The sequence below is a fragment of the Geotrypetes seraphini genome, chromosome 14 (genome assembly GCF_902459505.1).
Source record: "Geotrypetes seraphini chromosome 14, aGeoSer1.1, whole genome shotgun sequence".
Taxonomy (NCBI): domain Eukaryota; kingdom Metazoa; phylum Chordata; class Amphibia; order Gymnophiona; family Dermophiidae; genus Geotrypetes; species Geotrypetes seraphini.
The window spans coordinates 49923910-49948235 of NC_047097.1; the positions used below are offsets into that span (position 1 = coordinate 49923910).

At 39.5% G+C, this 24326-nt stretch overlaps 1 protein-coding gene across 5 annotated transcripts in view; it reads left to right on the forward strand.

Annotated features, from left to right (window-relative positions):
- The window catches only part of RFX7 (regulatory factor X7), a 309205-nt gene extending 301504 nt beyond the window's left edge, over positions 1-7701 (forward strand). For all 5 annotated transcript variants that reach the window (XM_033919544.1, XM_033919543.1, XM_033919545.1 and 2 more), the window contains one exon: positions 1309-7701. In XM_033919544.1, the coding sequence (XP_033775435.1) occupies positions 1309-4605 (3297 nt within the window). In that variant the 3' untranslated portion in view covers positions 4606-7701. The remainder of the gene's footprint in view (positions 1-1308) is intronic.
- The last annotated feature ends 16625 nt before the right edge of the window (positions 7702-24326 follow it).

Below are 24326 nucleotides of genomic sequence, written 5' to 3' on the forward strand. Positions count from 1 at the left end.
GTGTGTCTTCTCTCTGCATCTTCCATTTGCTCTATTACTGTGCCTCTCCCTTCACCCCTCCCCCCAATTGATCTGGCACCCATCTTCTTCCCTCCGCTCCCCCATAATCTGGCATCTGTCTTCTTCCCTTCCAGCGTCTTCTCCCCACTCTGTCTTCCACATTTCCCTTCAGGGTCTGTTCCTATCCATCCTCCTTCAATGTCTGTTCTATTCCGTTCCACCACCACTCTTCCCCCCCTCCTTCACCATCTGATCCTTTCTACTACCCTTCAGCTCCTCTCACGCGGCCTATCTATCTGCCTCCCTCACTCTTACTTTCGTGGCACATTACAATGAAATTTGTGCAAGCCACTGGAGCCTACAAGCTCAATCCTCCCCTATGTATCTGGCATTGCCTCCCCCCCATGTCCATATACCACCCCATGGCATGTATGTCCCCTTTATGTCTCTGTCCCTATGCCCCCATGCACATAATTTCCCCTCTGTTTCTGTTACCTTCCTGTGTCCAGATTTCCCCTCTCTTCCTTTTCCACACCAATGTGTCTCTTCTCTTCAACCCCATCTAGCTTCTTTCCCTCTTTCCCCTCCCCCCCCTGCTTCTGGCTCACCTGCCTGCCCTCCCCTTTCTTTCCTGCTGTGGGTTTCTTTCTCTTCCTCTTCATCCCCTTGGCCCAGAATCTCTTTCCCTTTCACTCCCTCCTTCCTAGTGAGCCAGGAACATGCGTGATCGCGCGGTCCAGCAGCCCCCTCCCGCCTGATTGCAGCGTTCCGTCATCTCCCTCCACCTCACTTTAGATGCCAAGTTTGCCGGCTTTCTTTTTCGCCCAGCCGCGCTCAGTTGTTCAATCTTCTCCTCTGACGCAACCGGAAACAGGAAGTTGCATCAGAAAAGATTGAACAAGTTGTTAATTTGAGATTCAAAAGTGAGATGAGTCCAAAATGACTCCAAGAGCCCTGGACTTGTCAACTTGCAAAGATTGTTGCAGATTCTTAGTATCATAAATTGCAAGACCTCTCCAAGTGACACACACTGTTTAAAACAATTATCTGCCAAAATTAATAGAGTCTCCAAGACTGAGCATGAACTGAGCTGGTTCATGGGGAGGATCCAGGAGCTCCACAGTTCTATGTCTACCCCAGAGCTCACCACATCATTTAATCCAAATTTTTGATGTAATAGGATAAAATATTAGGGAGGGATGGGGACAACAGATCTTCAGGAAGGATCTTCTAGAGGTTTGTCTTTACTTTTGAAATGTATCCAATTTTGATAAATAGAATGAAGTGTTTTCTTTTCTTCACCAAAAGGTAAAAAGGACCAGACAGTTGGTGACGTCTCCTAGTCCCATGGGTTCATCAGATGGCAAGATCCTTCCACTCAATGTTCAAGTCGTCACGCAGCACATGCAATCTGTCAAACAATCGCCAAAGACGCCTCAGAATGTTCCCGCCAGTCCAGTTACTGATCGCTCTGCAAGGCATCGTTATGCTCAGATCCTACCTAAACCAGCGAATACCAGTGCTCTCGCCATCCGTTCACCCACAACTGTATTATTTACTAGTAGCCCAATCAAGACTGTTGTACCAACCCCACGTGTTAGTTCTCTAAATGTGGTCAAAATGACAGCAATATCACTGGCACCCAGCAACACCAGTGCTGCTCTCAAGCATACTAATGCAGTGAGTACCAATACAGGAGCAGCGGATGAACTGAGGACTGTCTTACAGATTAAGAATAGATCTCTGCTTTCAGTGCAGACTCCTGGATCCAGGATCAATAATATTTCAGGTGCCTCTGCAGTTGAGATTAAAATGGAACCAGAAATACAACTAGAAGAAAGCCCAGTACAGTTCCAAGACAGTGCTGATATTTCCAAGATTGGAAAGGATACATCTGGAATATCATCTCTTCAGAAAAGCAGTCTTGAGTGCGTTACCCTACGATCATCAGCTGAGGATACAGCCAATGGGAAAACAGTAGAGGTCTTTGATGATGGTGGTGAAGCTCTAAGGACCAAATGTAAACCACAGCCTAAAGAAATTGCACCAGGAGCCAGTAGAGGCAATAATCAAAACACTGTCACACTGTCAGTTGCTAATTTCACCAGCACCACTTCATCTGCCAATAGCGAGTCCTCTGGAAAAGACAAATTGTGTGTTAAAAGTCCACGAAAGCGATTGCCTCCTGCACTACAAGAGTACCAGATGCCACCTGCAAAAAAGTCACTTGGGCAGCTTTCAGCAGCTATCATGGAAGGTCAAAACATAACGAGCAGTACTGCTAAAAAGATCTCCAAAGTAATACTGGTACCAAAACTTGGAAATGTAGTAGCAGCAGCTCAGATCCCTAGCAAGGTAACTATGAAGGTCAACTCCACAGTGTCAGTGCAGGGAGTGGGAAATGATCCACTGAACATTGACAACATAAATGCCAGTAATTCTACTTTAGGACAGCAACTGTCATCATCTCCAGATGTAAAAATCAAATTGGAAGGCAGTGTGCTTAATTTTGAAAATATTTCAAAATCAGGCAGTGACTTCATTGAAAATGAATGGCAGCGTTTCAGTAAAACCTCTGAGTTCACATCTAATAACTGTGAGCAACCACATGATATCGGTGTTATGGCTATTGTTGAGAACTCTGGCACGAGTGAATTACATAAATCTGTGTGGGAGCCAGTGCATTTCGAGGGACTGCGGGAGGATACATACAGCCAGCAGTTACAAGACCAGATACAAGAGTCGTCTTTAAATCAGATACAAGCTCATTCTTCAAATCCATTGCCTCTGCAGTCTGAACTAAGAGAATTTGAACACTCAAGCCCTCAGGCCAATAACACCTTTTTTTCATTTGATGATGAGCTTACACAGGACAGTATAGTGGAGGAACTGGTGCTCATGGAAGAGCAAATGTCAATGAATAGCAATTCTCAAACTTATAGTAATTGTTTAGGCATGACGCTTCAGAGCCAAACAGCAGCAGTTCCAGGAGCTTCAGTGTCATCCCATCCAAACACACATTTCTACCACCCAGTCCATAGTAATGGCACTCCAGTTCAAACTCCCACTCCTACCCTGACTCCAACACCTACTCCAACACCAACTCCAACACCAACATCTGAGCTTTTGACTGGAGCTCAGAGTTTGTCACGGGAAAGCCCATGCTCAAGGTTGATTCAGACTACCCCAGTAGACAGTGCATTAGGAAGCAACCGGCACACACCAATTGGCACACCTCATTCTAATTGCAGTAGTAGTATCCCACCTAGTCCTGTTGAATGCAGGAACCCCTTTGGGTTTACTCCTATAAGCTCCAGCATGGCATATCATGATGCTAGCATTATTTCTAGTAGTCCAGTGAAGCCAATGCAGAGACCTATGGCTACACATCCTGACAAAACCAAACTAGAGTGGATGAACAATGGATATAGCAGTGTCGGCAGTTCTTCAGTTTCAAGTCATGGCATTCTTCCAAGCTACCAAGAACTGGTAGAAGATCATTTCAGGAAACCTCATGCTTTTGCAGTGCCTGGTCAGTCCTATCAGTCTCAGTCAAGGCACCACGAAGCTCACATGGGTCGTTTGACCCCAGTCTCACCTGTTCAGAATTCAGTGACTTCTGTGAGTAGTGCCAGCAAACAGGAAGGTTTTGCAGTTCCTGCTCCTCTCGACAACAAGGGCGTAAATGTATCTACAAGCAACAGTTTCAGATGCCGAAGTGTAAGTCCAGCTGTTCATCGCCAGCGTAACCTTAGTGGAAGCACTACCTACTCGGTTTCTAATATACCCCGAACCAGTGTAACACCCTTTGGAAACCTAGTAACACCAGAGGTTCATAATGTAGTCACAAATGCTCATGCAGATACCAGTGCCAATAATATGGCTCAAAGAAGTCAGTCAGTCCCATTGACGGTTATGATGCAGACAGCTTTCCCCTCTCTTCAAAAACAAACAAACACCAAGAAAATAACACACGTGCTGTTAAGCAAATTGGATTCTGATAGCGATGATGCAGTAAGAGGCTTAGGAATAAACAACCTGCCCTCTAATTATACAGCAAGAATGAATCTGACTCAGATTTTAGAAACATCAGCTACTTTTTCCAGTGCCAACCAACAAAATACAATCAATTCCAGCACTTCAGTTTATGAATTCCAAATGCCAACTTACCTCACAAAAAACAGCAGCACTGATCAGATCAGTTTTTTCCATGACGATAATCAAGCACAATCGGAAATTGAAGAGCAGCAATTAGACTTCAGCAGTTCTGTCAAGGAACTGTTAGGTGGAGAAAGTCTACAAACAAACCAGCAACTGGTGAGCCAGGTAGCACCAGATCTCAATAATGTTGCACCTGATTTTACAAGTGATATCAGGTTGTCTTCTGAGCTTTCAGGCAGCATCAGTGATTTGAACACTTTAGACCCAAATCTCCTATTTGATCCGGGTCAGCAACAGGGCCAAGATGATGATGCTACATTGGAGGAATTAAAAAATGACCCATTATTCCAACAGATATGCAGTGAATCCATTAATTCTATGACTTCATCAGGTTTTGAATGGATGGAAAGCAAAGACCATCCTACAGTTGAAATGTTGGGTTGATTTCGTTTTATAATGTAGCACACTATCAAAAACCAGACACACATTGTATTTGTCTTAATGGAAGTGCCTCCCGCAGCAGAAATACTTGCTATTAATTATGGCATTTTAAAATGGGTTTGCTGCACATGTCATTCATTTGTATGCAGGGAATAAGCTGTTTTCTCATCTCTTAAGTGACTGACTAGTTGAAGAGCCAGTATTCTTACCTGTGCCCATTTCATAACATTTATCTTACCAGAAAGTTATTGTAAACCAGCGTTCATGGTTTTCAAGACCGGTATACAGTATATAAGCATGTTTGAGAACAGATTGAAACTAGTAACTTCACACTAGAAACGTTAATCTGATTTAAAATCTACAATACCAGGCTATATAATAGACCTGCTGTTCCCCTCCTCTTCTGTTCCTTGGTTAGCCTCTCCTCCTCAGCCCCCTGTTTTTGTATTTTTCCCCATTCCTGTCTTTCCTTCCATCTTAAATTTCTTTAATTTTCTTTCTCCCTTTTGTTTATCTGCCTATTTGGCACTCTTGAAGAGCAGTGAAGCATAGAGAAGGAATGCTGTATCTGATACCAAAAGAGAAGGAAGCAGCAAGGTAGAGAAATCCCCTCTCCTAAAAGAACAGGGTGGCAAAGGTATCCCTCTGACTTTGAGGGAGAAACAGTAGGACAGGTGTATTCCTTATTACTTCAAAGATAATGGAGTGGCAGAACATTGAAACTGCTCCCCTTTCCAAGAAAAAGGAGCAGTGAGGAAGAAAACTGTCCAGCTTATCCTCATGTTTATTTGAGGAAAAGTTTCCTTACCATGCTGCTTACATCTCTTTGCTGGGGATGGTGAATGCTCTTGATGGCGTAACTCCTTTCTCCTCTGGGAGCCTTGAAGGAATTTTTCAGTTCATTGGTGCTAGTCAGGTAGTTTAAAGCACTGTTCCATCGACACAGACATTAAGATGATAGTTTCAGGGTGCCTAGGCAAGAAAGACACACGTGCATGTGATGTATCTGTTTGTAAAGGCAACATGTGCATATATGTGCCATTATAAAATAGCCTCTTTGAAATCTGCCACTCAAAATTACTCCTGCTCTGAGGCAAGAGTAACTTAAACTTATATTTTATAAAATACACGCATAAGAGTTGATTCTGCCCTGGTAATGCAGAGACACCTTTTATTTTTTTCTGGAACAAATAAATGGCTAGGTGTGCAATAATGCTTGGCTCACAGATAGGCTTATGATAGAACTGCAAAATGATCATAAAACCAATAATGTAACTTGATAAATATTCTTTTCAAATCAAGATGTAATTACGACAGTTGGTCAGCATGGCTTTTTCATTAGAAGATAAGCACATAATAACATTTCTGAGACAAACATTATGGAGCGAAAGTGTTTCTTAAAATATTTCCTGAAAAACAATGGCCACTTGGACTGAAGCAGCTTAGTTCAAGATTGATATTACTGTCAAGATGCTAATGAGTTGTGGGAGTATATGGATGACGCTGTTAAGTAGTGGAATAAGCATCTGTGTACATGCATCACAGCAACTGTCAGTTTAAATAAAATTCAGCACCTTTTTTATGTACTGTACTGTATATTGATTTGGAGCATAACATTTTTAGTGTTCATGTATATTTGTATTTTCATCTTTTTTTTATGTGATTTTTCAAACTATCTTTATCTTGTGAAGTTTGCAAAGAATATTTATCACAATGCATATTTGTTCCATAATCATTTTAAAGCTCTGTCATAGATCTAGTTATGAGCCATGTTTTATTATTGTATACCTAGCCATTTTATAGAAGAGTAAAAGGGATCCTGTTGTTTTGAAACACGCTGCATATCACACATATATAGCCTAGCACCTATTGTATATGTGTATAAGCTTGGGGGATTTTATAAGCACTTGACACTGTAAAATGCTGCTCAACACATTCAAGTTGCTAATGATTACCCCAAGACTAATTTTTGAAAGCATTTTTGTAGATATAAAAGTGCTTTATTTGCAGAAATAGGATTTTATAAAATTGTGCACCTAATATATGCAGAAAGTTTGCATGCAAGGACAACCTGTATGTAAGTATTTTTACTCGGACTGAGCAGGGACATTCCTAAAGACAGGGTTGGAAAGAGATTTGCATTTACACACAGTTTCTAAAACTCAATTTTATACACGTTAAATTACCATGCAAAATTTTTCTTGGTTAACAGTTGGTGTAAATAGAAATGCTTAAATTTCCTGGGGTAATTTCAGAATGGAATTATGCCCATATTTTCATCTAGAAATTCATTGAACCTTGCACAGTGAAAAATGTGTATTTAACATAAGCGGGCAGTTCTAAAATTACCCCTTAAACTTCTTTATTTGAAAAGAGTAAAACTGATAAGGGAAAAAGTTTTAACATCACTTAAATGTGGAAAAGCATTAATACTGGTAAACAGGTTTTACTGCATTATATGATTTAAGAGCTCATTTGTAGACTGGACTCTTGTCATTGAAGCAGCAATTTCTCCTACGCAGTCTTTTTGTAAAAGTTCTAGTTATATATATATATATATACATATATACATACATATATATATATATATATCCTCTGCTTAAATAATCCTGACAGTTGCTTCACTCCTGTTTCTCAAAATTTCCAGAATATTAGTATCCATGCCTCTTTTTTGGTATTATGAAAATAGAGGATAAAAAGAGAGTAGGGGGAACTAGGGTTTTACAGGCTTGCGCAGAACAAATTTGGGGGGGGGGCCTTTGGCACACAACAGGAAATAGCTCCCCATGAAGAAATACTAAAAGTGCTTTTTAAAATATGGCTATCACAACATCATAGGGATTTACAATTAAAAAACTTGCAAACCAACAATAGAAATAAAATGATTGACATACAAGTAAATGAATGCTATCATAAATTCTATCAGATAAAGGTAATGATGGTGACAAAATACAATAAAAATGCAATCGCAATTTATAAATATTCATTGCAGTACTTGGGTAGCTTGATGGCACAAGCACAGTTTCCAATTAATTTTTAAATTAGGACACCCCATGAAATATTCAGTTGTTTCTTAAAAAATATTCACGTATCGATGTCAAATCTTTTTTTTTTTATTTAACTCTGGAAAAGAAAGTGATGTAATTGCAGGTAAACAGCAAACATTTTCCTTGATTTACTCATGAAACAAAAGATATCCACAAAAATGTGTATTCTAACTGAGGAATAAATTAGGACACCCTAACAGCTAGTGTTACCCCCTTTGGCTGAAATAATTGCAATGAGACACTTCTTTTAGCCATCTACCAGTCTCTGACATCGGTCTGAGGAAAGTTTGGCCCACTCCTTAATGTAGAATTCTTTCAGCTGTGAGATGTTTAAGAGGTTTCTTGCAAGTACAGCCCGTTTCAAATCACCCCACAGCATCTCAATGGGATTAAGATCAGGGCTTTGACTTGGCCACTCCAGGACTCTCCATTTCTTAGTTTTCAGCCAGTCCTTGGTGGATTTACTGGTATGTTGTAGGTCATTGTTATGTTGCAGGGTCCAGTTCTGTTTCGGCTTTAATTTTCTTACAGATGGTCTCACATGTACCGCAAGCACCCTCTGATATACGGTAGAATTTATGGTGGATTCTGTGATGGTGAGCTGGCCAGATTCTGCTGCATCAAAGTATCCCCAAATCATGACACTTCCACATCCATGCTTCATAGTTGATATGAGGTTCTTTTCCTGGAATGCTGTATTTGGTATACGCCAAACAAGTCCTCTTTTCTGGTGTCCAAATAATTTAATTTTAGACACTTCTGTCCATAGAACACTATTCCAGAAGTCCTGGTGTTTGTCTACATTCTCTCTGGCAAACTTCAGTCTGGCTTTGATGTTTCTCTTAGAGAGCAAATGATTCCTCCTTATATACCTCCCATGCAAGTTAAATCTATGCAGTCTCTTTCTGATTGTAGAGGCATGCACTTTCACAGCAACAGTAGCAAGAGCATGCTGTAGGTCCCGTGATGACATTTTAGGGGTTTTGGAGACTTCTTTCAGCATTTTGCAGTCTGCTCTGGGGGTCAACTTGCTTGGACTGCCAGACCTGGGCATGTTGACAGTTGTTTGGAAAGTCCTCCACTTGTACACTATTTTCCAAACCGTGGAATGGCTAATGTCAAATTTTTTCGAGATCTTTTCAAATCTCTTACCAGACTTACAAGCTGCTACAATCTTGTTTCTGAAGGCCTCAGACAGCTCTTTTGATCTTACCATGATGTTCACTCTCACCGCAGCAGTCATGAGCACACCAAACTAAATGTCCAAGGTTTAATTACATCACTTTCTTTTCAAGAAATTAAAAAAAAAATTTGACATAAGTGAACATTTCTTAAGAAAGAACTGAATATTTCATGGGATGTCCTAATTTTTTTCACATGACTGTATAACTGAACTGTAAACAAACTGAAAATATGACCATGAAAAATACTTAACAAGAGTAAGATCACCTGTTTCTAGACAGCCCATCATTAGGACCAAAAAATGTATATACCAAAACTAAATCATTCAGTTCTTCTCTTACTACAGTTACTGTTTGGCGTGCATGATTTATGTCCATGTTATGTACTACCATCTTTAATTTTTACCTTTCTCTTCATAGTTCACAAGTATAGTATAGTTTTTGGTCTTATTGATTTTGTAGGAATTTTTTGTGGCCATATTTTTGAAGCTTAGCTTGTGTATGTATCTACAGTTCAGTTGTACACACTTGGAGTTTTGGGGGGAGTTTTGGAATTGAGCCTGTGCCTTCACGCTGACCGTGTTTTGGAATGAGTGTTAGTCTACAAAGACAATTATGAAACTTGCATAAATAAATTTGTATTGTGCTGTTATATTTTTATCATGATTTCTTTTATCTGATTGTATGATTATATTTATTTAATTGTATCTCATATACCTGATGAAGGCATATTGCTGAAACATGGCCATGTTCATTTTTAAATTTATATTTTAAGTTTGCTTATTTATTTTTTCACTTTTTGATTATAAGTCCTTTATTTGTAGGTCCTTTTGTTATTGTGGTAGTGATTTTCTTTTCAAAAGAGTATAGCCTCTGTTTTTAGCTTATATGTATTGCTCATACTCTGGCCACCTTCCTCATTGTTCCTGCACTGATTGTAGGAACACTGGGCAAAAACAGAGAAAGCACAGCAGATTTATTCATTAAGGAGCCTAAGATGGAAAAGATAAATGCTCTAAAAAAAAGTTTTAAATTCTGGAAAAAAAGGAATGCAGAAAAAATGAGGAAGACCAAAGACATTTTATCTAGTGTGTTTTTTTTTTTTAATATATATCTCTTGAAGGTACTTTTGTTATAAAAGTAATTTAAAATCCATTTTAGTGTGCATTGCTTTGTTTAGTAGCATCTCTGTCTTCTGCCTTAAAGTCTCCCAGTTGGCATTTATTAGCCTTTCCCTAAACAGAGCTCACAATTGCACTTGGCTGTCATATGTTTTAAATTGCCAATGTTTGCATGTTGGGTAAGACTGAGATGCCATGTCAGTGCATTTTTCAATTGAAATAATTTTCTCTATGAGAAAATTTGGTTTCCTTGTTCATGATCTCATCAGATTTTGACCTGCCCATTGCATGATGATGTCATGAGAAGGAAGAAGTTTACAGCCCATTTTCAGCTTCAATTACTAACTTTGGGAGATGGCTGGACAAATGTCTGAAATTGACATGTTCCCCCATTTTCTGTTGCTCAGCAATTACATTTTATTTAGTCAACTTAGTCACATAGAATTTTACCTGTTAAAGAGGAGAGCATTAGGGCACAGTGAAACGGTCTGGACAGTACTGATACTCATACCCAGCCCTGTCCAGGCAATAATAGTCAGCTAAATCAGGCCGCAGAAATGGCAGGCCTAAGATTATCCAGATACTTTTAATCAGATGTGTTCAGCAAGAGACATCTAAATAACTTTACCTCTTACTGCCTTGCAGAATATTGGCCTCAGTGTTTCTGATTACTAATTTGTAACAGAACTTCGAAACTGTAGAACAGAAACCAACAATAATTAATAGTAGTAGTAGTAGAATCAGTTTTGTATTTACAGTAATGGTGGTTTTCTTCCTGTGCTACATACTCGTAAATATATTTACCCAATTGCCATGGGTACTCATTTTCCAAAAAAGAGCAGCAAAAGGTCCGCACACATCAGCTGACTGTTAAATCATCATTGTTGTTGCTGTCTGGTTACCCTTGCTGAGAATGTGCAGTAGAGTGATTTAGGCAGATGAGATTAATGCCTGTAATTCACATTATGCGGTAGTGGTATAATCTTGAAATTTGATATGCAGTTAAAGTAATACATTTCCAACAATCTGGAAGCTGATGCAATAAAGTGTATTAGGCTTTGTGCAACAATTGGCTGAGCTTTAATACACAATTTTGTGTGTGCCCTGTGGAAAAACATGTTCTTCGAAAACAAACAGGCATTATATTCCATATGTAGGTGATGTCATCTATGGATCCTGTGCTGTCATTTTAAATTTTTTTAAGGCAGTGCCCATATCACACTCGTGTTGGTGCTTTCCCAGTCGATATGGGCTCCCAGGATCTGCAGTTCTTTGTTTTTCATGGAGCTGAGAAGCTATGCCTTCAGTGCTCTCTTCAGAGTATTAAAATTTTTGATTTTGCAGTGACTTCCTGTCTTTATTTCTTACTTTTTTGAGTCGTAATTCTTTGTTTTTACTATGTTCCTATATTCCTACTAACTTTGGTTTCATTTGGTCATCTTTTTCATTTTTGCTTTAGGGCCTTGGGCCGCTTTGAGCCCTTTTTTCTTACTGAGAGCATCGATTGTTTTTGGGATACCTTTTACTTGAGTACCCCGGACCACTGAACCCTTTGACTTTGGATCAGCCATTTTCCCCTCCATGTCAAAGATGGTACAGATTGGCTTTAAAAAATGCTGTCAATGTAATCTGATCATTCCAGGCTCTGACCTGCATAATTGGTGCCCCTGGTGTCTCAGCCCTGATCATTGGGACATTAACCGTGTCCTGTGTATGCAAAAGAGGTCACTAAAAGCCCACAAACTTCAATTTGAGAAACGTTTTGTGCCACGTTGGCATTGACATCAAATATGGCAGGGGACTCAGAACCTGACTCCAGCCTCCTGTGGCCCCAACATCAATATCAATGGTCCATCTAGCCCAGTAGCCCATCTTCAAGGTGGCCAATCCAGGTTTACTTGTACCTGGCAAAACCCCAGATAGTAGCAACATTCCAAGCTAACCGATCCAGTGGCTTTCCCCATGTCTGTCTTTTCTTTCAGGGAATTGTCCAAACCTTTCTTAAAACCATCTACATTAACCGCTCTTACCACAATCTCTGGTAATGTGTTCCAGAGCTTAACTATTCTCTAAGTGAAAAAATATTTCCTATTGGTTTTAAATGTATTTCCCTGTAACTTTGAGTGTCCCCTAGTCTTTGTAATTTTTGACAGAGTTAAAAAAATTGATCTACTTGTACCCGTTCGACACTATTCAGAATTTTGCAGACTTTAGTCATATCTCCCTCAGCCGTCTCTTTTCCAAGCTGAAGAGCCCTTACCTCTTTAGTCTTTCCTCATATAAGAGGAGTTTCATCCCCTTTATCATCTTTGTCGTTCTTCTTTTAACCTTTTCTAGTTTCACTATATCTTTTTTGAGATAAGGCGACCAGAATTGAATGCAATACTCAAGGTGAGGTCATACCATGGAGTAATACAGAGGCATTATAAAATTCTTAGTCTTGTTAACCATCCATTTTAAAATAACTTTAGCATCCTGTTTGCTTTTTTGCCCGCTGTCACACTTTGGCTGGAAGGTTTCAGCATATTGTCTACAATCAGACCCAGATCTTTTTCTTAGGTGCTGACCCCCCCAAGGTGGACCCTAGCATCTGGTAAGTATAATTTGGGTTATTCTTCCCAATGTACATCACTTTGCATTTGTCCACATTACATTTCATCTGCCATTTGGATGCCCAATCTTCCAGTTTCTTAAGGTATGCCTGCAATTTTTTTACAATCTGCATGCATCATTCACTAGTTGTGGAATCTGTCCTCAAGTGTTCACGTAGCTCAAGATCTTATTTGTGTGGCCTTTTCATTTTGTGAATATTGTATTTTTCCCTTTCCCCCCTTTTTGTCTTTGGTCATTGTTTCTTTTTGTTTGTACATTCCTGTAATGATACTTTAAAAAAAAAAAAAAAAATTCCCTATTTTGATAATTGCATAGAACTTATTGGTATTTGCAGTATAAAAGTTAGTTTTTTAATGTTAATGCTTTTTGTAAATTTATTTGACGCTATGATATGTGGTATATCAAATAAATAATAAACTTGAAACTTCTGCTCCTCTGGACAGAGAAGCCAGAACATTAGACTCTTTTGATAAGCATATTTTCCAGTCATCTATGCTCCAGTTTTACATGTTTATTTGTTTAAATCTCTGCTAAATCAATTGTCAGACATTGAAGGATTACTTCCGCAGGACAATTTAAAATAGTTTTAACAATTAACTAAAAGATTTCACTAGTTGAAAGTTCATGGCTAGACCTGCTTTTGATGTGCCTTCCTGAACATCTGCCGTAGCCATTGGAGTGCACAGGTTGACTGAGCTTCAAGTGTCAGACCTGGAAACTTTAGGAATGCCTTTCCAATGTATCTTATAAGAGAGATGACCTACTTGGGAAAAAAATTGAGGAAGTTGCAGATAAAATTTTTTAAAATGCAGATACTATGACAACTTTAAACCACAATTCACTCAATCTTCTTCATTGTCCAGAAGGTACTGTACCTCTCCAGACATCTTTATTATTACAACACGTGGTGTGCTTTGTGGCAGTTTGAAGCAGGGACAGACAATGCCATAGACCACAAAAGGGGTGTCACAAGTGGTTTTGTATCTGAGCTTATATCTCCTTTTGGATTTATGAAACTGCCATCCAACTCACAAGTAGATTTGCATGTCTTGCATTTGCCACATCTTGCATGGCCAACTCCTTCTAATTGTATCTGAGGGACACAGGATTTCCTTCAAATTATGTTGCCGACTATCCTCAGATCCTTGCCTATAAATAATGGATGCAGTTAAATAATGGACCAATGGTTCCACAAAATTCTGGCAACCTCTCCTACTCTTCCACCAAAAGTGAGAACACAAGTAGGACTCCACTCTTCTCTTCCAGTTAATCTGTTCTCAAAAAGTAAATCTCTATTCATATACCTGGCTCTCGTGTATGTTGCTTTCACTGCACCCTCAGAATAACCCCTATCCAGCAGTTTTTGCCACAATTGCTTGGCTTGTTTCTTGTAGGTTTCCATTGTCGAACAATTCCTCCTATAGTGGAGGAATTGGGAAACTGGAAGACTGTCTTTCAAAAACTTGGGATGACAGCTAGTGTAATACAACAATGTATTCCAATCTATTGGGTTTTGATAAACAGCTGTCTCAAAAGAGGTGTCGGTCCTGATGTTCCTCAGGTCAAGAAAGGCCAATGTTGTTCTATCTTTTTCCATGCTAAATTGGATATTAGGGTGTCTGCTATTGAGCCACATAAAATACTCTTCTATCTCTTGCTCTAATCTGTCCATAGCAAAAAAATGTTGTCAATAAAGTGAACCCATAATTTCATATGGGGAGAAAAAGCATTGCTCAATATCCATCTATGTTGAAAGGCCTTCATGAAAAGGTTGGCCACCGAGGGCCCCATGGTTGCCCCTATGGCCACTCCAGATATTTGCTCGAAGAACCGTTCTTCATACTTAAAGAAGTTGTTCTTCATTGCCATTTTGGTAAGCCACAAAATCACTTCTGTTGACACCTGCCGATCCTGTTCTCCTGTTTCCAACTCCACTCTAATCACTTTTAGTGTCTCTCCCCGGGGTATAACCGTGTAGAGGGATTTCACATCCAGTGAAACCATGTACATAATACTGGAAACTTTGGAAACCCCTTGCAACTTGATCATGAAATTAGTGGAATCACGAACATATGAAAAATTGTTCCTGAGAAGCAGATTCAAGAAGTTGTCTGCAAATACTGATAAGGGTTCAAGCAGTGATCCCCGACTGGAAACTATTGGTCTCCCCATAAGCTTCAATAAAGTTCTATGGATCTTAGGAAGAAGATATATCACAGGTGTTTTTGGATAGGGTACATTCAAAAATTGCTCCTCTTTTGTAGTCAACAACCTCCTATCCATAGCTTCCGTCGTGTATTCCCTTATCACCCGCTGAAGTTCTGCTGTAGGATCAGTCATGAATTCTTGGTAATCCATGTTGATGTGAAGCTGCTGGAACATCTCTTCATCTTGTTCATCACCACTATTGCTCCATAATTATGTCATTTTAAAACCTGGAGAGCTTGAAATTCCTCTTTGGTGATATTGCTTTTCCTTCTCTTGTCCAAATTCAGTGTTTCACTATCTCTTAATACCAAGTTCTTAAAAGTTTGAAGAGATGCACCCATCATTACAGGAGGACTCCATTTAGATTTAACCTTGAAAACCAGTTCCTCCTGCACAGATCCTGCTGCTGCAGGATCCCAAAAAAATTCCCTCATGTAAACTAGATGTGGTCTTTGAGGGAATAAAAGACAGTCCTTTCTGAAGAACTCCCTGCTCCACTTCAGTTAAACTTTGATCCGAAAGATTAATTACTTCTAATTCCCTGTTTTCTGGGATTGAGTAGTCGGTCGGTCTTATTCTGGTGGCTTTCTCCCTCTGCCTCTCCCTCTTCTGTTTTTTCTTTGAGGAGTAACTCCTAAAAAACGATCTCCAGATCCTGAGGATTCAGTGCTTTCTGATGTGTTATCAAAATCAATCACCTGTGCTCTTCTCTGCTTCCCTCTCACCACCTTTTTGAATTTTTATGCATTAAGAATTTGCATAGTGTTACAGCGCATTTAAGAATTTATTTGAAGTGGACAGGAGGGGGGATTATGAGCCAGTGATGTTATCTCCCTATCTAGTGCAGTTGCTGAATTCATAACGCATGGGGATTTGAGGCTCTTTCCCCTAATATTACAACAGAGAGGGGTTTAAGATTGTATGCTGAAGAAGAACCGTTCCCCATAAGTCTGAAGCAATATTTGACACATATAAGAAGCTTTGAGAGGGCTATTTTGTAGTTTATTTTGTTCTCTCTCATTCCTGTATATTTGGGTGGTAAATAGTGGGGTATCCCCAGGGGTCTCTGCTGTGACCTCTACTTTTTAACATATTTATCAATAATCTAGAGATGGGAATAACTAGTGAGATAATTAAATTTGCTGATGACACAAAGTTGTTAAATCGCAAGAGGATTGTGAAAAATCGCAAAGCCTTGGGAGACTGGGCATCAAAATGGCAGATGATGTTTAATGTGAGCAAGTGCAAAGTGATGCATGTGGGAAAGAGGAACCCGAACTATAGCTATTTGATAAGTCACTGCACATGAAAAGGCTCTAGGTGTCAATGTTGATGATAACTTGAAATGCTTGGCTTAATGTGCAGCAAATAGAAAGCAAGCAAATAGAATGTTAGGAATGGAAAGAAAAGGAATGGAATGGAAAACAAAGATGGAAATGTTATAATGCCTTTGTATTGCTTTATGGAATGGCCACACCTTGAGTACTGTGTACAATTCAAGTCACCATATCTTAAAAAAGATATAGCGGAAATAGAAAAGGTACAGAGAAGGGCGACAAAAATGATAAAAGGAATGAGATGACTTCCCTATGAGGAAAGGCTAAAGCAGCTAGGGCTCATCAGCTTGGAGAAGACAGCTCAGGGTTGATATGATAGAGGTCTATAAAATAATGAGTGGAGTAGAAATGGTAGATGTGAATCGCTTGTTCGCACTTTCAAAAAATATTAGGACTTGGGGGCATGTGATGAAGCTACTAAGTGGTAGATTTAAAATAAACCAGATAAAATATTTTTTCACACAATGTGTAATTAAACTCTGGAATTTGTTGCCGAAGAATGTGGTGAAATCAGTTAGCTTAGCGGGGTTTAAAAAAGGTTTGGATAATTTCCAAAAAGAGAAGTCCATAGGTCATTATTGAGATGACTTGGGGAAATCCACTGCTTATTCCTAGCATAAGCAGCATAAAAGCTGTTTTACTACTTGGGATCTAGTTAGGTACTTGGGACCTGGGCTTGCCACTGTTGGAAATGGGATACTGGGCTTGATGGACCTTTGGTCTGTCCTAGTATAGCAATTGTTATGTTAGTGGTGGCAGCACTTTGCTCATGGGGATTTCATACATTTCCCTAATTAGACAACTTATTGATCAGAGCATCAACTTCTAGAAGTCTCATCTACGCCCTTCTAAGTCTTTCGAGTTCATAGGAGCTCTATTAAACACTGCTCAAGTTTGAACTTTTCTATTCCAGCACAGAGTCAACAGTCTGTATCACTTGTGCCAAGCAGTCACCACACTTCCACACATAACTGCACGTCAAATGCTACGCCTACTTGGACACATGACATCCACAATACACATCACTCTATTTGCACAATCTCACCTCAGAATACTCCAGTAGATCCCGCCAACTCAGTGGTCTCAAGCCATGGGACATCTGTTTGATCCAATCCAAATCACATCAGCCCTCCATCACTCCCTCCGACAGTGGATGGTTCCTTACAATCTTACTCGAGGTCTTCCCTTTCAGCCCCCTTGTCACTAGAATGTCCTAGCCACTGATGGATGGTGGAGTGGGGTGCTTATCTAGATAGCATCCACACACAAGAAGTATGGTCTCAACAAATTCTCAATATAAACAAGAACATAAGAATTGCATACTGGAACAGACCGAGCTGCAAGCAATCAGCAGCAGTCTCAAAACATTCCAAGACCAACTCCAACAAGTAGTTCTCGTTCAAACCAACAATCAAGTCTCCATGTTCTACTTAAGCAAACAGGGAGGCACTTTCATGGAAACAATTCAGATTTGGTTTTCGATAGCTGCTGATGGCATTCTTCCCAGAGCAGTTTGGCTGGCAAATGTGTCAGCAAACAAATTAAACTGATTCTTTCAACCCCATGAATGATCTCTCAGCACAACCATCTTGCATCAGATTTTAAATGGAGAACTCCAGACGATCTCTGTACTCACCCCACTCCCCTTTACACACAATTATAAACTTCTGCTCCAGGCTATATACCTATAATTGCCTGGTGTCGAATGCCTTCTGCATCCATTGGGGAAACATTTCTGTATGGTTTTCCTTCACTAACACTTATTGGAAGGAGTCTACTCAAACTTTTCCAATATTGGGGCACCATGATCCCCATAGCACTTTGTTGGTCATGCCAGCCTTGGTTCCCACTTTTTTTTTAGAGCTCTTGACCCAGAACCCATGCTGTTTGCAGCTGTTCCCAGTGCTCCTAACACAGAATGATGGATCTCTCTTTCATCCCACCCCTCAATCATTAGCACTAACAGCATGGTTTCTTTTACTGAGCAAGTAAATGCTTTCTGCCTCTCGGATACACTCTCTGCTGTCATTGAAGCATCCAGAAAATCTTCCACTCAACTCTTACCGCTTCAAATGGATAAGATATTTTTCCTGGTGTGCATTACAGTCTCTTGAACTTATCACATGTCCACTTCTATCCTGGACTACCTTCTTCGCGTCTCTAACACTAGTCTAAAAGCCAACTCGGTTCAAATACATCTCAGTGTTATCAGTGCATTTCACACTCCCTTGGTCAAGAAACTTCTATCTGTTCATCTCTTAGTATCCAGGTTCATGAAATAACTTTACCACACTAAACCACCTATCAAGCCTCCACCTTGGACCTTAATGTGACTCTCTCTGCTTCCTTTGAGCCACAAACTTATGCTTTCAAACTTCTCACTTGGAAAGTTGTCTTCCTCATAATCCTCATATCTGCATGACTTTTGAGTGAACTTCAAGCATTTGTGCTGGATTCACTGTATACAAGGTTCTATCACAACAGAGTAGTCCTCTGAACTCATCCAAAATTCCTACCCAAAGTCATCACAGAATTCCACCTCAAACAGTCCATAGTTCTGTCTGTATTATTTCCAAAGCCACATTCCCATCTAGGAGAAGCTGCACTCCACACCTTAGACTGCAAAATGTTCTGGCATACCTGTACCAAACTAAACCTCATAGAAAATCCTCACAGCTCTTTGTGGATTTTAATCCTAAAAGACTTGAAGTTCCTGTTAACAAGAGAACCATCTCTATTTGGCTGGCAGACTGTACCTCCTCATGTATACTCAGGCTGGACTGATGCTGCAGAGCCATTTCCCAGCCCACAGTGTCTGAGCTATAGCTGCCTCAGTAGCTCATTTTCACTGTATCTATTAAAGAAATCTGCAAAGTAGCTACTTGCTTCTCAATCCATACCTTTAGCTTTCACTACTGTTTAGAATAAAACTCTAGAAAGAGACAGTTGGTTTGGTCATACAGTTCTGCAGAATCTTTTTACTTCCTGAGCGCCAACTTTCCCTCTAACCTATTTGGGTTTTGCCAGGCTCATGTTTCATATTTCCATTATCTTCATCCAATGCCATGATCCTGGCAGCTTTGGAGTCTTACATGTGAGATTATAATGCCTACTTGCCCTCAGAGTAAGCAAAGATACATACCTGTAGCAGGTGTTCTCCGAGAAAAGCCAGCCCATGTCCCCTAGTTGGCTCTTAGCTTTGTTCCTGAACTGCAGGTCCTGCAAGCCAACATTGGGTGAGAAGGCATTAGCAGACACTGCCTTAAAAAAATTTAAAGAACATAAGCAATGCCTCCGCTGGGTCAGACCTGAGGTCCATCGTGCCCAACAGTCCGCTCTTGCGGCGGCCCAACAGGTTCAGGACCTGTGCATTAATCTTCTATCTATACCCCTCTATCCTCTTTTCCAGCAGGAAATTGTCCAATCCTTTCTTAAACCCCAGTATCGTACTCTGCCCTATTACGTCCTCTAGAAGCGCATTCCAGGTGTCCACCACACGTTGGGTAAAGAACTTCCTGGCATTCGTTTTGAAACTGTCCCCTTTCAACTTTTCCGAATGCCCTCTTGTTCTTTTATTTTTTGAAAGTTTGAAGAATCTGTCCCTCTCCACTCTCTCTATGCCCTTCATGATCTTGTAAGTGACAGTGCACTTGATAGTGTCTATACCAGGTTCTGTGGATGACATCACATCACCTACAAGTGAGAATATATGCTTGTTGTCCTCGGAGAACACCTGCTACAGGTCAGTATCTTTGCTTTTTATGCACAAGCTAACAGTGCGCATGTAGACTCCAGCACCACAGCTTATTTAAATGTATGTTAATTCTGCACAGATGCAGAGGAGTGTGCAAAAGACTGAGTGTAATGGCAAGTGCTTTATTGTAATATCCAAGGAGATAGAAAAGGTCAGCAAGTAGCATGTTTACAATGAGGATTTCAAGCATGTTTTTTCCCTTTATTTCTGCAAACATAAGGACTTGTAAATTTTTTCTGGCTTTAAAAAAAAGGAGCTGAAGGGACGAGGTGTGCTGGAAGAAGAGCTGAAGAGTTGTACTTTTGAGAGTTTCGTACAGGTTATGCACATAGGTTTGTGCACAAAATATTGTATCAGCATCCAGAGTTGTACATATACATCTGCACATGTGCTAGAATGCTATTTTGTGCATAAATGCCAGTTTTGGAAAAATATTATGAATATAGTAACATTCCAGCATCCAGTTCTAGATACCGATACAATGTTTTTGTGCGCAAGTTATAGCTGCCATATGCACAGACCTAGGTATGCATGCTTCTGGTGCACACGCTGTATTTACATACTATTTGGTTACTGTATTAGGGAGCAAAACGCTTGCATTAGGAAGCTGTGGGCTAAGTGTTAGTACTCGGCTCTTAATGCAAGTTTTCCATATCCCTGGTGAGGTTCAGACCCTGTTTCACTGTTCTGGAAGAATAGCTTAATGATCGGAACAGAGGGCTATGAACCAGGGAGGCCAATGTTCAGAACCTACTGCTGCACCTTGTGAACTTGGGTAAGTCACTTGCCTTTGTTGCCTCAAGTACAAAACTTAGATTGTGAGCCTTTCAGGGACAGGAAAATATGTACTGTACCTGAATGTAACTCACCTTGAACTACTACTGAAAACTTGAGACAAATCCAAATTCCCTTTTAGCAACTGAATCTTTAGGGTTGCTGCTCCATTAGTTCTTTTATTTCAGCTTCACTAGTATTTTTATTTTCTAATGCTTTTTTAATATATCGTGGAAGATATATGTATTTATGTGTGTACATGGAGCATGCCTTCATTCTAATTTTAGACAGCTGAATTATCTTTCCAGCCTTTTACAATTTTTAGCATTTTTACATTCAAATTTAAAAAAGGCGAGCAAGTTTGTCTTGAGAAAGGATACACCAGCAGCCAGGAAGGAAGAGGGCCTACTGGTCATGGCACCATATTAAGAAGTGTGAAGAAGGCAGGTTTTCTAACAGTGAGCTGTGAAGAAGCTCTAAAGTATTTATCCTGATGGCACCAGTGCCATGTATAGTTCCAAGAAGGAGGGTTGAACCAAAAGCAAGGAGTCAAGCTGAAAAAATGGAACCAACAAACATAAAGATGCACTAATATTTTATAAATCTTACTAATTTTTTAACCTTATATATTTGTGACTTCACAGTGATGATTTAGTACTTATTCTCTTGCAAACTAAAACACATCAAATACAGTATCAAGTGCTGAAAAGTGACATGGAATTAGGAGACACACACAGGATTGTGTTTAGTAGCCCTATTGTATTTATGAAGGTATAGTCCTGCCTCTTTCCTAAATAGATTGGAAGTACAAATCCATAGAAACGGAATAGGTGGAGCATTCCACTGGCTTTTATTGTAATGCACATATAGGATTTTGTTTCTCTTGAGAAATCTGTCACTTTTTAGCATCTGGCACAGTAATGATACTGAGCACTGAGATTTCTAATGTGTATTAGATAAATTAGTTTTGTCGCATGTTTTACCATTTTTACCAGAGCTAGAAGAGGAACTTTAAAAACCCATTCTCCATTTTAAATAGGATGCTTGCATGAGTTAAAAGTGAGGATGTCATGATCTTGAAAAAAATAATTAAACAACCGTGAGGTAATAATTTTCTTGGTCTATTTTTGCTTGAGCTTGGCAGTGGGCACTTTCAGATCACCTAGAAAAGAATAGAAAAATGGCTGTAGGCCAAATTTGAATACATTTCAGAGAATCTTATAAGCAAATAACATTTGTCAAATCAAATTATGGTGCAGTTACTGGATCTTTTAAAACTGCAGCATTAGTTTATTTTAAGATACTGCTACTTTGAAATTATTGGAAAGCTTTCCTAGCACTGAGGTCTCTAGTCAGCAACATTTCACATGCCTGTTGCCCCATAAAAAGGGCAAGAGGCATGAGGGTAGCTGGTGAACAGAGTACATAACTGGAAAGACCATGGGAAATCATAAGAGTACAATCAAAGAACTTAATAAATGTGATGATGTGTTTAATTTTAGTAAATGTTTGTTCTTAGTACACATGTTAGGAAATTAATACCTTTCCTCAACTAAACAAAAGGTGCTAGGGCTAACTCACACCTTGGTAAATTTGCCCTTAAAGTTTACTGGCCTGGCATGTGTATGTTTGCTGTCACTGATTGGTTGGAAACCTATTTTTCTTGCTAGTTGTCACTACTCTACATTGAAAACTGCACACCAAAGTATTAAATACCCAAAGGAAAACTGTATGATCTGTGTTGCTAATTCATGAAGGCCAAGCTGTGTGAGCCCTTACATGGCAGCTGAAATTTATTCTGATGCCTTGTTTACCTTGCTTCCTATTAACATTATTTAAAAAAGTAAAATTCATAGCATCCTACATTAGTTCAATATAAAGAATTTGCCACCAATGTACAGTATTGCAGCAAACACTTTAAATTTGATTGGTTACTGCAGCCAACTTTCTGGGATTTATATATTGCACTAATCTTCTGTTCAACCTGTGGCATGGCACATCTCTTAGGAAAAATGCAAACATTTGGCCCACAGCTAAAAGAAATATTATTTTTTAATGTGTTTCATTATAAAAAAAAGTGAAATGTCATAAAAATGACAGATACAATTGTCTTATGTAGCAATGTGCATTGATCTCAGTGAGATATTTATATTTCTTATTCTCTTACATGAGAATTACAGCAGGAAGAAATTAAGTTTTGTTTTGCTTCACCATGTTAATACATGATCACAAAATGTGCATGGGTGTTATTGACGTGTACAGTATTAGGTATATTCCTGTAACCACTTTTTTTTTTATTTTATTGTGGGGGTTTTCTGTATTAGAACTGGTTCAGCATTAACCAGACAAACATACTTACAAGTTATTTCCTCTTTATGTTACTATTTTTATTTTATCACCAAGTATGTCTCTTTGTTCAGATTATTTTCACTGTTCAGATGTTTTTGAAAACATTTGACTCCTTTTATCATGAAAGACTTTGTGAAATACAGATTTTTCTTGCAATAAGCACTGACCTTTGAAGTGAAGGAAGAAGTGTTTTGTGCTTTGGATCTGAGTTTCATCTTATGACTCGTACTATACCTTGCTTTCTTTACAGCACATAAGGAATAATTTTTAAAAAATAATTTTTACATTTTCATTTAGAAAAAGTTCAATTTTTTCCTCCTTACCCTTGTGTTCTTTGTCTGTTGTACTGCTGAAACTACAGTAGTTTAATATTGCAGTAGCATTTCAGTTATGTTTTTTTTATTGAAAGTGCTCAAATTGTTTTTTAAATGTTTTCAAACAATAAAATATTTTTTATTAAACTGATTTGTGGCAGTGTTTAATCATATGTTATTCTGACGACTAATGATTTGCAAAGAATAAGCATTTAATTCAGCCATGGAAGCTGAACTGGTACCATTTACCAGATGGCATTAATTACTGAAATATAGTTGGGGAAATATATTGGGCAAAAATTAATTCAAATTATGAACATCAATTAGTTTGAAAGGAGGTGAAACCTTCATAATCCTCTTTTTGTCCTCCATTTTGGGTTTCCTGTAGGAAGGTATGTCTGGGTGGCTCTAAACTCTTTACTTTAAGGGCTAAGGTGTGCCTTCACATCTCACTTTCTGAGAGGGCCCCCAGCTAGTGACAGCCACGACTTTCAGGTACAGTCATAAGTAGGCCAAGAGTACTTATGTTATGTCCCTTCCATACGCTAGGTGTTCAATCCCAACCCGCGGTCCGGGTGTGGCAGAAATCTACATCTTTTCTGAACATGTGCTACCCCCCCCTAGTGTGAGAGAGAGACAGTAAACAACCTTAATTTCAATTTGTGCAAGCAGTCCGAGCAGAAGTCTTTTGCTGGTGCTCTGCTTCTGTTTATTTTTTTTGCTTAAAGTTCATTTTTGGTGGCTTCAGTGCATTGAGACCCCTCCCCAATGGTCCGCTGTCGGAGAAAAGGATGCAGTCCTGCAACGCTGGACTACAGCTTCACAGAGAAACTGGTGAATCTGTGAAGCCAGCCTGCTGTGTGCCACCTTCTTACAGTACCCGGGGTCCCTTCCTGTGGAGTTTGCTAGACGGTGACCCTGTCATAGATTTCTATTGCAGGCTGTGTGTGTTTGGACAGAAACCTTCCCGGGTTTCAAGGTGTAGGCTGCCTTTCTCTCCCCCTCCCCCCCCCCCCGCCGCGTGGC